We start from the raw sequence: 14,952 nt of genomic DNA, 5'->3' as shown, positions 1-14,952 counted from the left end.
GGGGGGGGGGGGGGGGTGTTCAATACATGGGACGATCCAAAGGCCTGTGCTTAGTCCTTGGAGGGATTTGAGGGGGACGGTAGAACAAAAATCATACTCGTTCTTGAAACGTGATGAACGTGAATGCCTTAGTCAGTACTAATGACACACGAGACACAGACAATTAAACACACGAACAAACAATGAACTTGAAACGTGTCGCTGGAAGACGCAAAAATCTATCCAGGACGAATCCTAACCAATCAGAAAAGGCCTTACATAATCCCCGTGAGATTTTTAGTAAGGTTAAGGTCATTAGACTTTTTGCATTGCTAGATCACATATTACGTGTTAGTGGTTTTGGCCTTTTTCGATCAATACAACAGTTGTCATTAAGTACGGTGGGCGGACTTTGAGAAAGAGGAATGCAGTCGGTCAGGATTTTCTTGCAAAATGGAAGAGGGGCGTGCATATCGTACTCCAGCCGCATGTTTTCTTCCTCATCACGGGCGGATCAAAAATCTTACAAACTCGTGGTGGTGGGCGGAGGAACTGGGGGTTGTAGTACTGCCGCACGATTTTGTCATCGCCTCGGAAAAGGGAAAGTAGCTGTGATTGAACCATCGGAGGTAATGTTCATGCATGTTTTTCTTGGGGTATAATATTGTTGACACACGCAGGGATCGACATTAACGGTTGTCCGATTGCCCGGGACAAGTAAATTCTCAATTCGGGCAAGTGAAATTGTCGACATACTTGTCCGATCGGGCAAGTGAATTTTTTTTCATACAAATGTACATATTTATTTAGTTTACATTAATTTATAAATAAAACAATAAATTGAACACTTGATTTCCGCCACGCACCTGACTGACAATGCTTTTGCATTCGAAATTCCTTGGTAGCATTTCTGCTGGATTATATACCATTCATTTAAAATTTGAGTTCGTTGTTTTCTTTCGTAGGAAATACGCTCTACGTCTAACAAAATTTTGTTAACTTATTAGGAAATTAGATTATTCACGCACAGAATATAAGTACAGTGTAACACGTTGTATCCTGATCAAGGTAAGATGTATGTTTCGTAGCAACTATCTTCCTTAAGCGTTGCTTCACAGTTATCGCTGAAAATCACGAATCACAGAATGATCCTACCGCAAATAATTTTCAAAAATATGATTTTTTTTTTTAAAGGAAACGGAGGGTTATTGCCGCATGGCAGTGTGTGTTAACAGGTTAAATAATGTACAAATGCAGGATCGAAATTTTTTCAGGTACCTGGTAGCTCAACTTGCCAAAATTTACAGTAGTGTATTTCTTCACATTTGTTCTTTTCAAAACGTTTGCAGTAATTAATAATTTTCGCTTTAAGTTCCATCCTAATTTTGGGCAACCAAGTTTTGCATTCGGACAAGTAAAAGTTTGAGATCACTTGCCCGAAGGGCAAGTGAATCTGAAAGTTAATGTCTATCCCTGACACGCCGCAAAGACGTGCCATTGAAAATGAAAGTAGAGCTCTAGGCCATTTGTGTTTACAATGATTGATAACACTGAACGTCAATGTGCAGAAACCACTGCACTGTCAGTATAAATAAAATAAAATAGTAAAAGCTTATATATATCATTTTTACTTCATATATTTTAATTATTTTTTGAAATTTTTTAAATTTAATATAATAATTCAAAGAGTTCAGCAATCTTAGAGGTTATTGACACGTATACTTCAGTCTAATGCCAACCACTGCATATATGCTAATGGAGGTTTAAATATAAATACACATATCCAATGGGAACTCAAAAGTTTAAAGGGGGACTGACCATGTCAGTAACCTTATTAAATTTTAATCTTATTAATACATATATTTTCCATCATTTTTTGAAACCTGATGAAATTTTGAATCTTTCCTGTCAATCTGACTGTGTATGGTTTATCCAATGATATGCTAAATTAAATTATATACAGTTTCATTACGAGATTTGAATCACAATTTCAGATGTACTTCAACATAAGTTTTCTATTAAGGATTTCATGGTTCATTACATTGAATACAGAAAAAGTATTGAAAGGTTAACATATTTAAAAGATTCAGATTTATGCACGTGATAATTATTAACTTATTTATTTCTTAAAGAAACATTATTACCAGCCCCTATGGACCCTCGTAGGGGGCGGGCTTAAGACATTTGAAGAGACAGTCAGGCCAACATCACAAGTCCTTCCCAAAGATTGTGATTGGATAAAAGCTAAGGTTGTGAACTTCGACCCTGACAACAACAAAGTTACAACCAGTGATGGACAGGAGGTAATTTTTTTAATCATTTAAATTTAGATCAGTATTTATTTTTGTCTTAAACATGAAATGAGAAGATGCATCAAAATAAATAGTGTGTCAAAGCAAGGCCCCCTGAATTCAAGGAGAGTGCCAGAGCTCCCAAAAAAGTGTACCATTTTAACATTAACCAAACCCAGGAGATAGGAAACCTGAAACAAAAGTAGTAGGGAAAAATGAAACTGGCCAGATCAGGGTTCAATCACTAGCCCATAGACAAGTGTTGTAGCTACCGATTTATCTGCTACCAGTGTACCACTGTATCCCTCCAACAGAAATGTTTGTGAGCACTTGCTCTGTTGAACAGGCCTCTGGCTGACTGCTACAGTATTGCAGAGCTGCCAAACCTTATGATTTTGGTGTAAGGTTTGTGGTTTGAGCATCTAAAATGCACTTTTACAAATTTCTCTACAAGACTATTCATTCTTCTGATTACCATTTTTTTTTTTCAGATTGCTATAGCTGTCCACCTTCAGTTTTCATTATTATAGTTTAAAAATACATAGTCCTTACAATGTCAGCACTTCTTGCTTGTACTATCATTGAATGTTCGTTTTCATGCTAAATTGCTATATAAATCATTTTACAAAATGGAAAAAAAAAATATCTCCAGTGGCTAGGGCGTAGGTGGCCCCTGGAGCCCGAGGATTTTTCATTTCATGATGATTGCAGCTCTGGTATTTTGGTGCTTCTAAAGCATGAAAACAAGATGTACAAGTTTTGCTTTAAAACTTCAAAGAGTTATTTAATGATACCATATTTGTTATAATGAAACATAGGGGCTAATTTTGATTAGACCATGTTAACTCCGGGTTTAACATTTCATTATTCTTGATCATATAATATATTACATAACACACCGGTCACAGTAGCCTAGTGGTAGGGCGTTCGCTTTGTGATCGGTAGGCCCGGGTTCAATTCTCATTCGCCACACCGCGTCAAACCTGCTACATAAAACACAGGTAGTGACTGTTCCTTCGCCAAGCGCCTGGCATTAGAAGTGAAAGTCACGGGTCTTTCGGATATGACCTTAAAAACATAGGTCCCATGTCACGGTAGGCGTTGGCATGATAAAGAACCCTCACTGCTCAATGGCCCTGAGTGCCAAAATAGGTCTAAATTTGAAGCCCTTCACAGGCATACGGTGAGATCTCTATATGAGTGAAAAATTCTCAAATGGGACGTAGAACAACATACAATCAATCAATATTACATAACAATTATATTCAATTTCAGATCAAGTATGAGTTTATGGTGGTTACCATGGGAATGCAGTTGAACTTTAACCTGGTAAGTACAACATTACTGTATATAACATTTTTTTCAGGAAATATAGTTATAACACATGACAGAAACGGTTATAACACCCTCCCGATCATCCTCTTGTGCTGTTATGCTACACATTATAGCTCGATCGGGTTCGAGATTTAATGACTTTGGTTGCTAAGCAAATGCAAACAACTGAGCATAGTTCAAAACATCATAAAAACATCTTTGGATTCGTTGTCTAAACTTTAACGATTAAAACAATTTATTTTTTATTTTGAAAATGTTATATTATAATATATACCACATGGCCTCTCGGGTGATTATACCAGAATATTTGCCCCTCAGTGACAGAAAAGCTTCGAAGTGTTATGTCACCCTCTGCCTGTGGCATCGGGTGACATAACACTCCAGGGCTCTCCTGTCACCTTGGGCAAATATTCTGATAATTGTCACCCTTGAAGCCTTGTTGTGATATATGTATAATATAAAGAGAGAGAGAGTCAGGTTTAGTTAATAAAAAGGGTGTGGCAACATAGAAAATATGTGTCAGGATTTTGAAATTGAGAAAATATAACACAGTACAGTGTAGAATTTTTGTATTGTATGTGGTCTTATGATAATAAAGGGTTTGAAACAAGTCACTTATTCAATTGCTTTGGAATATGAATCAAATTTAGAATCTGAAGAAGAAATTTATTTAAAAAGTATTGAAAAATAATCAGACACAAGTCAATGTTTTACAGGAAATATTTCCATTTCTGTTTGTTTTCTCTGTGATAACTCTTTGAAAGTTAGGAGAGTTGATTTCTTGATCATTCTACCGGAATGCAAATTTTGCCAAGCGAAAGGTCAGTAGCTAAGAAGGCATAATATGCATGTAATTCTCGTGCGGCTGTCTTTGTGTCTGACTCTAAGGAGGCCTAATATGCATGTAATTCTCGTGCAGCTGTCTTTGTGTTTGACGTCAGTGGGCGGGGACTATTGAAATTGACATGTGAGGCCTCGTGTAATTTAAATCTATTAGTCTAAATTTTTAAAATCTAAATTTACAATTTTATTTCAAAATGAAATGGAAATATAAGGAATCACTGTCTAGTTAGTAGAGTATGCCAGGGACATCAATGATAGTTGGAAACGTGGGATAATTATTTATGCATAACGGGCTTCGCCCGTTATGCAAATTATCCCACATTTCCAACTATCGTTGATGCCCTGGCATACTCTACTAACTAGACAGTGATTCCTTAAATAATGAAAAAAAAAAATTATTCAAAAATAAGAGCTAGTTTACACACAAAGATGAAGTTCATATAGAAATTTTAAAGGCAGTTTATTAGGAGTCCTACAGTGAAACAGCCAATTATTCCAGGTTATTAGTTAATTTGCACAGTTTGATCGCAATTTATACATTAATGATCTCTATCAATGGTGAAAATGATATATTGTCATTTATTTTCTTTCTTTTTTAAAGTTTTTTTTTTTTTTTAAATTTCTGAAAAATTAAGTAAAGGCATATGCTTTAAGTGCATAATAGCAGCTACACCCCTGGTGGTAGTGTATAAGCAAGACACACAGCATCCTAACAAACTTATGCTAGCGGGTTACCTCTCTTATAGCTTGATTGGTAGAGCACTGGACTGGCATGCCAGAGGTCCCAGGTTCAAATCTATTCGGAAGCACAAACATGTCTGTTACATGAGAAAATTATTTCTCTTTTTATGATAAGGATTGTGTAATGTATGAAGAAGAAACCCTGTGTACATATGCTCTGTCTTAATTACACATTAAGCATCAACTTGTTGACATGCATTATGTCAAAGTAAACACTCCACTTTTCCCATTTTCTATCTGCCCTTTGTATTTGTGAGGGTAAGTAAGATAAGAGATGTTTACTGCAGTCACTGCAGTTGATTGAGGGAAGTGGTATTTTTTGTGAGAATCGTGACTTAATTGTTTTCATAACAATAACATATAATATATTTTAGCAACAGAAAGATGTAATTTTAAAGTATATTTTCATTTAGACTGAGTTCCACTTTATCTCAATTAAGATAGCAAAATGTCAGAGCATTTTATTTGTAAGCAGTGCTGGAAGTATTACATGTATATGTATTACAGTAAAACATGCTTATAACAAAGTACCAGGGACAAACAATTTTGATATATAGTAGATGTAATTCATTATATTTGCCTAAGGATTGAAAAACCTCTTTACCACATGAAATAATAATAATAATAATGTAGTAGTAATATAATACCATATTAGCTGAATTTTTAGTGAGGATTCAATTTTGGGCCAACATGTTGGGATTGCTAAAATTGAATATCACTTGCAATTGTAATAGCTTTTCTCATTGGTGTTACAAAATCATGAAAATTACTTCTCAAACTCACTAAAAATATATACCAATTTTTGAGGATAAATCACTAAATATCAAAAATCTCGCTTAAAATTCCACTTATACCATAATTTATTTCAATTGGCAAATAGACCGTTGAAAGTATGTTATTGTCGTTCAGATAATTAAATTTTATGGATCAATAATTTATAAAATAATTATATTACCTAAGAAAGGCATAAAATTAAGGAATCTCCTGCTTCTTTTAAAATTAGATATATTCTTTCATTTTTGAAGTATTGAATATGTAGAGATGATTTTTTCGCAGACCACTCTGTGATCTTATCTGCTGTTTGTTGTAACTCTGATGGTCCTCCTTTTTCACATATATATTTAAGTGAAGGTGCATGGTGTCATCAATTTACATACCTGACATTTGGAGGTCATCCACCATATGGATAATTCTGGGCTGCACAATGTTCCTTGAGGCACTCCTCCATTAATTTCAATCCATTCAGATTTTATATCATTAATTTTCACTTGTTGGTGATGGTTGAATAGATTTTTGAAGCTTCTGAACCTATCACTTATATCTGAGAATTTAAGTGTATTTGCTGTAACTGTGTTTTACTGTAATATTTTTTCTCTCTCTTTTATCAGATTCCAGGAGCTCTGGAGGCCTTAAAGAATGACCCCCAGGTCGTGTCTAACTATGCCCCCTGGACCGTCCAGAAGACATTTAAAGCCATCAAGAACACTAAGAGTGGGAATGCTATTTTTACCTTCCCCAACACCCCCATCAAATGTGCCGGGGCCCCACAGAAAATCATGTACCTGGCTGAGGAACAATTTAGAAAGGTCTGTTGAAATCTTAAGAGTTTTCATTTGTCATATTCATGTGTGTGAGGATATGAAACGGAATAAAAACATTTCTTTACATTGACAGCAAAAATTGAAAACTAGCCAGGCCTAATATTATAATAATACCTATAAAATACCCGCTTGTCCATCGGACAAGTTGCCAACAAATGTTACTTTTCTGAATGCCTTTTTTACTTGTTCAAGACACATTAAGAAAATTGTAGAACTTTATCATCAAACAAAAAGTACGCAATCATGTAGCTATGAAAAATGTAGACTTAAAAATGATTGTTAAATCATTAAAATAAAAATGTAGTGTAACAGTTTGAAGTTCAGGCATTTCATGCAAAATTTTAATTTTTATTTAATTTTTTGTCATTTACAGAATGGAGTGAGAGATAAGGTGACAGTTCTGTACAACACAGCCCTGGGGGTCATCTTTGGGGTCAAGAAGTATGCGGCCAGTCTGCTGAAGGTGGTAGAGAAGAGGTAGGTATAAATCTCGTCACAGAGTCGATTGAATGGTTGCCCAGTGATTCATCTGGAAACTAAGATTTGCTCAAAAATTGAAAAAAAAAAAACACTATTAAAGTGTGGTAAGTTGGGTTACTTGGGCCATCGACATCAGACAGCATAGCTCAGTGGAAAAGCATTTGATGTATATTAATGTAAAGGTCCTGAGCTGGATTCCTGAGCTATAGCCTTTAGTATTCATTGTGAATCAGTCCACTCCTCTTTTCCTGTTACTAAATCAAGTAAAATCTATGTACTTGTAGAGATATTGAACATCAATGTATGGTTTCTTTTGTTAAAAAAAATGCCTGTTATTTATCTCTGTTTTTTAGCTCACCTGAGCTGAAAGCTCAAGTGAGCTTTTCTGATCACATTTTGTCCGGCGTCCGTCTGTCCGTCTGTCTGTCCGTCTGTCCGTCTGTCTGTCTGTAAACTTTTCACATTTTCAACTTCTTCTCAAGAACCACTGGACCAAATTCAACCAAACTTGCCACAAAGCATCCTTGGGTAAAGGGGATTCAAGTTTGTTCAAATGAAGGGCCACGCTCTCTTTCAAGGGGAGATAATTAGGAATTAGTGAAAAAATAATGGCATCATTTAGAAATCTTCTTCTCAAGAACCACTGGGCCAGGAAAGATGAAACTTATGTGAAAACATCCTCAGGTAGTGTAAATTCAAGTTTGTTCAAATCATGACCCCCGGGGGTAGGATGGGGCCACAATGGGGGATCCAAGTTTTACATAGAAATATATAGGAAAATATCTTTAAAAATCTTCTTCTTAAGAACAGTAAAGCCAAGATTGGTCATATTTATATGGAAGCATCCTCAGGTAGTGTAGATTCAAGTTTGTTCAAATCATGACCCCTGGGGGTAGGGTGGGGCCACAATGGGGGATCCAAGTTTTAGATAGAAATATATAGGAAAATATCTTTAAAAATCTTCTTCTTAAGAACAGCAAAGCCATGATTGGTCATATTTTTATGGAAGCATCCTCAGGTACTGTAGATTCAAGTTTGTTCAAATCATGACCCCCGGGGGTAGGGTGGGGCCATAATGGGGGATCCAAGTTTTACATAGAAATATATAGGAAAATATCTTTAAAAATCTTCTTCTTAAGAACAGTAAAGCCAAGATTGGTCATATTTATAGGGAAGCATCCCCAGGTAGTGTAGATTCAAGTTTGTTCAAATCATGACCCCCGGGGGTAGGGTGGGGCCACAATGGGGGATCCAAGTTTTACATAGAAATATATAGGAAAATATCTTTAAAAATCTTCTTCTTAAGAACAGCAAAGCCATGATTGGTTATATTTTTATGGAAGCATCCTCAGGTAGTGTAGATTCAAGTTTGTTCAAATCATGACCCCCGGGGGTAGGGTGGGGCCACAATGGGGGATCCAAGTTTTACATAGAAATATATAGGAAAATATCTCTAAAAATCTTCTTCTTAAAAACAGTAAAGCCATGATTGATCATATTTATATGGAAGCATCCTCAGGTAGTGAAGATTCAAATTTGCTCAAATCATAACCCCCGGGGGTAGGGTGGGGCCACAATGAAGGATCCAGTTTTACATAGAAATATATAGGAAAATATCTCTAAAATCTTCTTAAAAACAGTAAAGCCATGATTGGTCATATTTATATGGAAGCATCCTCAGGTAGTGAAGATTCAAATTTGCTCAAATCATAACCCCCGGGGGTAGGGTGAGGCCACAATTGGGGATCAAAGTTTTACATAGAAATATATAGGAAAATATCGTTAAAAATCTTCTTCTTAAGAAAAGTAAAGCCATGATTGGTCATATTTATATGGAAGCATCCTCAGATAGTGAAGATTCAAGTTTGTTCAAATCATTACCCTGGGGATAGGTCGGGGCCACAATGGGTGATCAAAGTTTACAGAGGAATATATAGGAAAAAGTCTTTTTCTCAAGAACAGAAAAGCCATGATTAGTTAAATTGATATGGAGGCATCTTTGGGTAGTGTAGAATGAAATTTGTTCAAATGAGGGCCCCTGGGGGTAAGGTGGGGCCACAATGGGAGATCAAATTTTTACAAATGAATATATGGGAAAAAAATCTGCTGCTCAAGAACAACTAAGCCATTTGTTATATTGATATGAAAGCATCATCAGGTAGTTTAAAATTCAACACCCCCCTCCCTGTAAACTTTTCAATACTGTACTGATTTTTGCTTTTTTTCCTAGCCAATGTGCTCAGGTGAGCGATGTGGCCCATGGGCCTCTTGTTTTTTTGTTGTTGGAACAATGATGATAAAAGCATACTGTAAAAGTGGAAACTTTGACAAATGTCAAAATGTTGAAAAAATTGACAAATATCTAATCATCGTTAAAGAGCACAGCTGATAATTACTTCTTTAGATTGTTAAAGTTTCCACTTGCCATTTTTCTGACATACAAAAATTGTCAAACTTTCAACCCTACAATATAACCACTTTTACAGTAATTGACACAACTTTGAGCATTGCTACTTTTACTTTCACTTTCAGAAATATCAAAGTTAACTACAGAAGGAACCTTATTGAAGTCAAATCTGACAAAAAGGAGGCTGTGTTTGAAGATTTAGACTCTGGAAAGAAAGAGACTTTCACAGTAAGGAAGAATGATATTTTTAATTAATCATTGCTGCAAAATGTCAAAAATAAAAAAGAATTGGCCAGCCCCCCCCCCCCCCCCCCCCTTGATTCTATGTGCCTACAGTAGACCATTTTTACATGGTATCTCTCCTTTACTTCCATTATTATTATGTGTGTTATCTTTTATTTTCTCTGTCTGCAGTATAGCATGTTACACCTGACCCCACCAATGAGTGCACCTGATTAAGTTTGTCATTTTTAAGGGTTTCTCTCTCTACAGTACAGCATATTAAACCTGACCCCTCTAATGAGTACATCTGATTAAGTTTCTTATCCTTTTTCTCTCTACAGTACAGCATGTTACACCTGACCCCTCCAATGAGTGCACCTGATGAACTCAGACAGTGTAAGAAGTTGGTCAATGAGGCAGGATTCCTTGAGGTGAACAATGAGACACTCCAGAGTACGAGGTACCCTAACATCTTCAGTATTGGCGATTGCAATAGTGCTCCCACATCAAAAACTGCAGCAGCTGTTGGTAAGTCTGTAAAACAAAAATAAAAAAGCAAAAAACCTCAAGTTTATTCAAATCATGACTGACGATGAACAAAAAGGACCTCTTGTTTATTGTTGGCGTCAAATGTAGAAATGAAATGAAAGTGTACTGTTAGTTTGTGTATCATATGGTAGATGTCAGTATCTCTTGAAAGTACTGTTTGGTTAAGTAAAAATGATCAATTTTTTAGGTGTTTTCTATACTAAATGAAACTTTGAAAGAAATGTTTTATTGCACTTAATTTGCCTAATATCTTTGCAGCTTCCCAAGGTGGAGTTGTGTTTAAAAATCTAACTGCTTTGATGAATGGAAGACCAATGCAGAAGAAGGTACAATCACTATATCTCTTTTTTTTATTGTTCGCTTGCACGGAAGATTACCTAGTTATTACATTGGTGCGTCTTTAATCCAGGCACTTCACCTTTCAGACGAAAATTTACTGGGAACAAACTTGTCATCTCAATTCCAATTTTGGGGGTACAAATTATATTTTTATATATATCAAGTATGTTTCAGTAATCCGGGCACTTTATTAATCTGGACAATCTTGTGAACACAAGCGTCTGGAAAAATGTGGCACGACTGTACAAATATCCTTCTTATACAAAATTTTTCGATTTCAGTATGATGGCTATACATCCTGTCCACTGATCACACGTAAGGGACGCTGCATCCTGGCTGAGTTCGACTACAATGGAAATCCCCTGGAGACTTTCCCCATTGACCAGGGCAAGGAGAGATGGACCATGTACCACCTGAAGGCTGATGTCCTCCCCGTCATGTACTGGAATGGCATGCTACCGTAAGAATTGCATTTTAATCATAATGAAACGATACCTCAATGTGAACTCTGTTGATTTGGGAGTTGGGGAATTTTTTTTTTTTTTTTTTTTTTTTTACTAAATTTACATTTTCAGAATCAATCTGTGAAAACTTTGCATAATATTGATCCCTGAGCAAAGTATTTGATATACCAGAAATACAAAATTCTTTACATTTAATTATAAAATTCAAGCAATAAAACTGATTTTTATCTCAGATTTTGCAGTGTAGTATTTTAAGTCAGGCTTTCAGTACTTTTAGTACTTTGATTTATAATATACATGTATTTTTTTTATAGTGGTCGTTGGAATGGGCCAGGCTTCTACAGGAAGGCATTGAGATTGGGTCTGAGTGATGGAAGAACAAAGCAAGCATAAGCAAAATTTGGATCCACACCTCACAAATGTGCTATCTTCGAAGCCAAGTTTTTTGATCCACTCCCCTAGGATTTCAACATCCAAAGACTAGTCACTATAAAAATTTTTAAACCTGCCCTCTTCATTTTATTTGCAGTTTGAGATATTGTTGAAAGAATTCTGTGTTAGATGTATTCATTTTAACTATTTGGAGTACATTGTTAGTTTACTCTCTTTGCATGTGGGAGTGGGACACACATGATTTATATGTGAATAAATGAAAAGTGTGGGGCACACTTTTTTTCTTCATCTGTCAGGTAAAGTTGACTTTTCTTGCACAGTATTTTTAATGTCATATGTTTATAGCATGGTTAGTGAATTTCTGTTCTACTTTTGATGCAATATTGCTGTATTTTACTGGTTGTTTTTTGAGGGAAAAATATAGATCTTTCTTGCTTTGTACAAAGCATTCATTGATGTACGTACACATAACTGTGTACATTTTGAAGATTTTCATTTTTCTTAACAACTCTGGAGAAGTATTTTAAGGGGGATTTGTTTTTTAAATTTTTTTTATACTATACTAGTATTAGAAAAGAGTTAATTATATGTATCTATATGTCCATGATGTAGGTATGTTTTAATTCTTTAAAGTGCTAATGTATTATACTTGAATATTGTTTTCTGCTTCAGATGATTTACTTTATGCAGCATTAAAAAAAAAATAAGCAATTTATTAAAGCATTTGCTTGAAAAAGACTGAATTAAAATCATAACTGATTTTGACAGTATTAACACCCCTCCCCCCCCCCCCCTAAAAAAACAATACAAATAAATGTCTAGACTATGTACAATCAAGATCAAGAGTTTATCTAGTGGTACACATGATGAGTGCATATTTTTGGGGGCAGTATTAAAGTTTGATCAAAGAACGAATTTAATGTGGCCTTAAATATGGCAGAAATATATCACGAATAAGATTGCTCAATGTTATAGTGTGCAAAAAATTCAGTTTGTTTTAGAAGGGCATACCTTATGTACAAATAAAACCAAAGATTTTGAAGTTTTTGGTGTGATAGGGCTTTGTTAACAACCACTTTTAACAACCACTTTTATAGTTCCTGCAGTGTTTGGATGAGAATTTATCAGGGAAAAATGTTGATTTACTAGAATGATTTAAAAGTACCTATTAATCCATTTTGTTACATCTGTTTGTTAAAGCAAGAAAACTTTGTTCAGATTTCTTTTAAAATGTTTGCAAAATTCATTGAAAATGTTACTCTTTCAAATATTATTCAATATATATTAGCAGTTTGATATATAGTGTACATGTTCAGTAAATGTGCATATAGCAAAGTGTCAGGAATGAACAATTTTAATTCATAATAAATTTAATTTGTTTTATCCCATAAGTTACATGTATTGATATGTTTTAAAACTACAGAGAAAAAAAATCACTTCACTGTAAGCATGAATTTGTTATTATAAGCATGTTTGCTATATCCATGTTTTACTGTATAATATAGGTAGAGGTACATTGTAGCTAATAGAATGATGCATGATCTCAAATAGAGGCCCACGTTTTTGATGATTGAGTCCCAAAATTCAACTTGTTTTAGGATGAATTTAGAATATTGTTTGCTGTCACTGTGAGCATATAATTTTGGGAATCAGTTTTTCATGGTATATAAGTATGTATATATATTTGAGATCTTGTTAGTGAAAAAAGAATGCTTTAATTACACAGGAAGGAAGAATATGTAGGAAATGGGAGCATATTATATTTTTAAAATTTTTGATGTTTTTTAAAGAAGTAGGTAATTTTGATATAAAAATTTCAAGTTGGTCTATTCAATTTTTTTTTCTTCTAATTTTTAAGATGGTAATATACATGTTCTGCATGTAGATTTGTTTGTGCTTTTTTTGCATGTTTTGTGATTTTGATTCTCTCCATAATTTGTTCAATTTTAAAATCAAGAGAAATATGGCATTCCAATTATGAAGTGAATCATTTTTAAAGAAAAAAGCATTTGCTCTGTTCATGTGTTTAGAATTATGTATTGTCTTTGACATTTTTCTGTGTTTAAATCAAGGATTTTAAAATTCATTTTTTTTTAAATGTTTTACTTGGATAAAAAATTATCTTTGGGTGAGATGTATATACTAGGTAGACTGCAACCATGATGAATAGATGCTGTATTTTAATGTACATGTATTTTTCTTTGTGTCTTGAAGAAATAAACTGTACATGTATTTGAAGTTGTAAAATTTTAATAGTATACTTTGATCACTTAATTTTTGCAACACCTTATTTTTAGTAATTTGGCATTTATAAAGCTGACAAAATTTTGTCAGATGTTCTCATTGTTGCATTAATTCTAATATAAAAAAATTAACACTAGAATAAAATTTTCATGGGCAGAAAGTCTTGCGTAATAATGCAAAAATAAAGTTCTTGCAAATAAAAGGTGATTATCAAAATGTCTGCAGGGGATATCTGCATGGTGCATTTAGTGTGCTATTTTATGATTTCTATGTGATTTTTTTTTCCAAATCAAGTGCCATATAATGAAAGGGTTATTTTTTATGATTATAATGATTATATCGCAAATTTTATTTGTGCTTTTTATAATGTGAATATATAGGTGTATTTCAGTGTTGACCATTTTATATGTATTAACATTTATTATAGTTCCTGTTTAAATGTAATGTAAATTGACACGGGAAATTCACCTTGGATAAATAAATGCACCGGTAGATAATGAACTATTCTAGAAGTTTGATTTCCATCCATTCTTTATTATATGTAAGAACACGTGGAAATTCAACTTTTTAACACTGTGTAAATTTCTTTTCTGCCTTTTGTTTGTACATTGTCATGTTTCACTGAATGGAACAGTATATTCTATATCATTATTATAATAGTGAACATGTATCTAATGAAAATAAAATGCACTGGTGCAAAAAATTTCATTGATTCTAAAGATTTAATAAATCAGAATATTTGAGGAAAAGGGGTTAAGTGAATTTTTAATAGATTTCAGGTTTGGGGCGATGGTGCGATAATAACAACTGAACAACACGATAGTGCAATAACAATGATGCGATGTCGATATTGATGGAGCGATACGAGGCGAAATATGATTGCAATGGTACAATAAAGCGATGATAGCCTGAAGATAAAGCGATACTTACTATGGCTCTCATGCTATCGCGACAATAGTATACATATATATATATACATGTATATAGCGACATCGCACCGTCGCATCAGTTCATGCCATGGAACCCGGTAGTCGTTGCACGACAATGGAATGATACATGTAAGC

General features: G+C 34.4%; 1 protein-coding gene across 1 annotated transcript; it reads left to right on the top strand.

The window, feature by feature from the left end:
- Positions 1 to 308: 308 nt before the first annotated feature.
- Positions 309 to 14,596, top strand: LOC133197998 (sulfide:quinone oxidoreductase, mitochondrial-like). Its single transcript, XM_061334148.1, has 10 exons — positions 309 to 608; positions 2,112 to 2,282; positions 3,546 to 3,599; positions 6,578 to 6,775; positions 7,164 to 7,267; positions 9,803 to 9,905; positions 10,241 to 10,427; positions 10,707 to 10,774; positions 11,069 to 11,247; positions 11,566 to 14,596. Exons 1-10 carry the CDS (start codon positions 405 to 407, stop codon positions 11,642 to 11,644), a joined length of 1,347 nt encoding a protein of 448 aa, XP_061190132.1. The 5' UTR covers positions 309 to 404; the 3' UTR covers positions 11,645 to 14,596.
- The last annotated feature ends 356 nt before the right edge of the window (positions 14,597 to 14,952 follow it).

This window comes from Saccostrea echinata, unplaced genomic scaffold (assembly GCF_033153115.1).
Source record: "Saccostrea echinata isolate AGI-Se365-2 ecotype Australia unplaced genomic scaffold, CSIRO_AGI_Sech_v1 ptg000032l, whole genome shotgun sequence".
Taxonomy (NCBI): Eukaryota; Metazoa; Mollusca; class Bivalvia; order Ostreida; family Ostreidae; genus Saccostrea; species Saccostrea echinata.
The sequence above is the reverse complement of the archived record's forward strand: the minus strand, read 5'-3'. Positions and strand labels throughout refer to the sequence as shown.

Excerpts from the sequence above, each read along its gene's own strand:
- LOC133197998 (XM_061334148.1), top strand. The coding sequence starts at position 405 with ATGCAGTCGGTCAGGATTTTCTTGCAAAATGGAAGAGGGGCGTGCATA. Across the intron at positions 2,283-3,545 it reads CAACCAGTGATGGACAGGAG|ATCAAGTATGAGTTTATGGT; the intron begins GTAATTTTTTTA and ends ATTCAATTTCAG. Across the intron at positions 10,775-11,068 it reads GAAGACCAATGCAGAAGAAG|TATGATGGCTATACATCCTG; the intron begins GTACAATCACTA and ends TTTCGATTTCAG.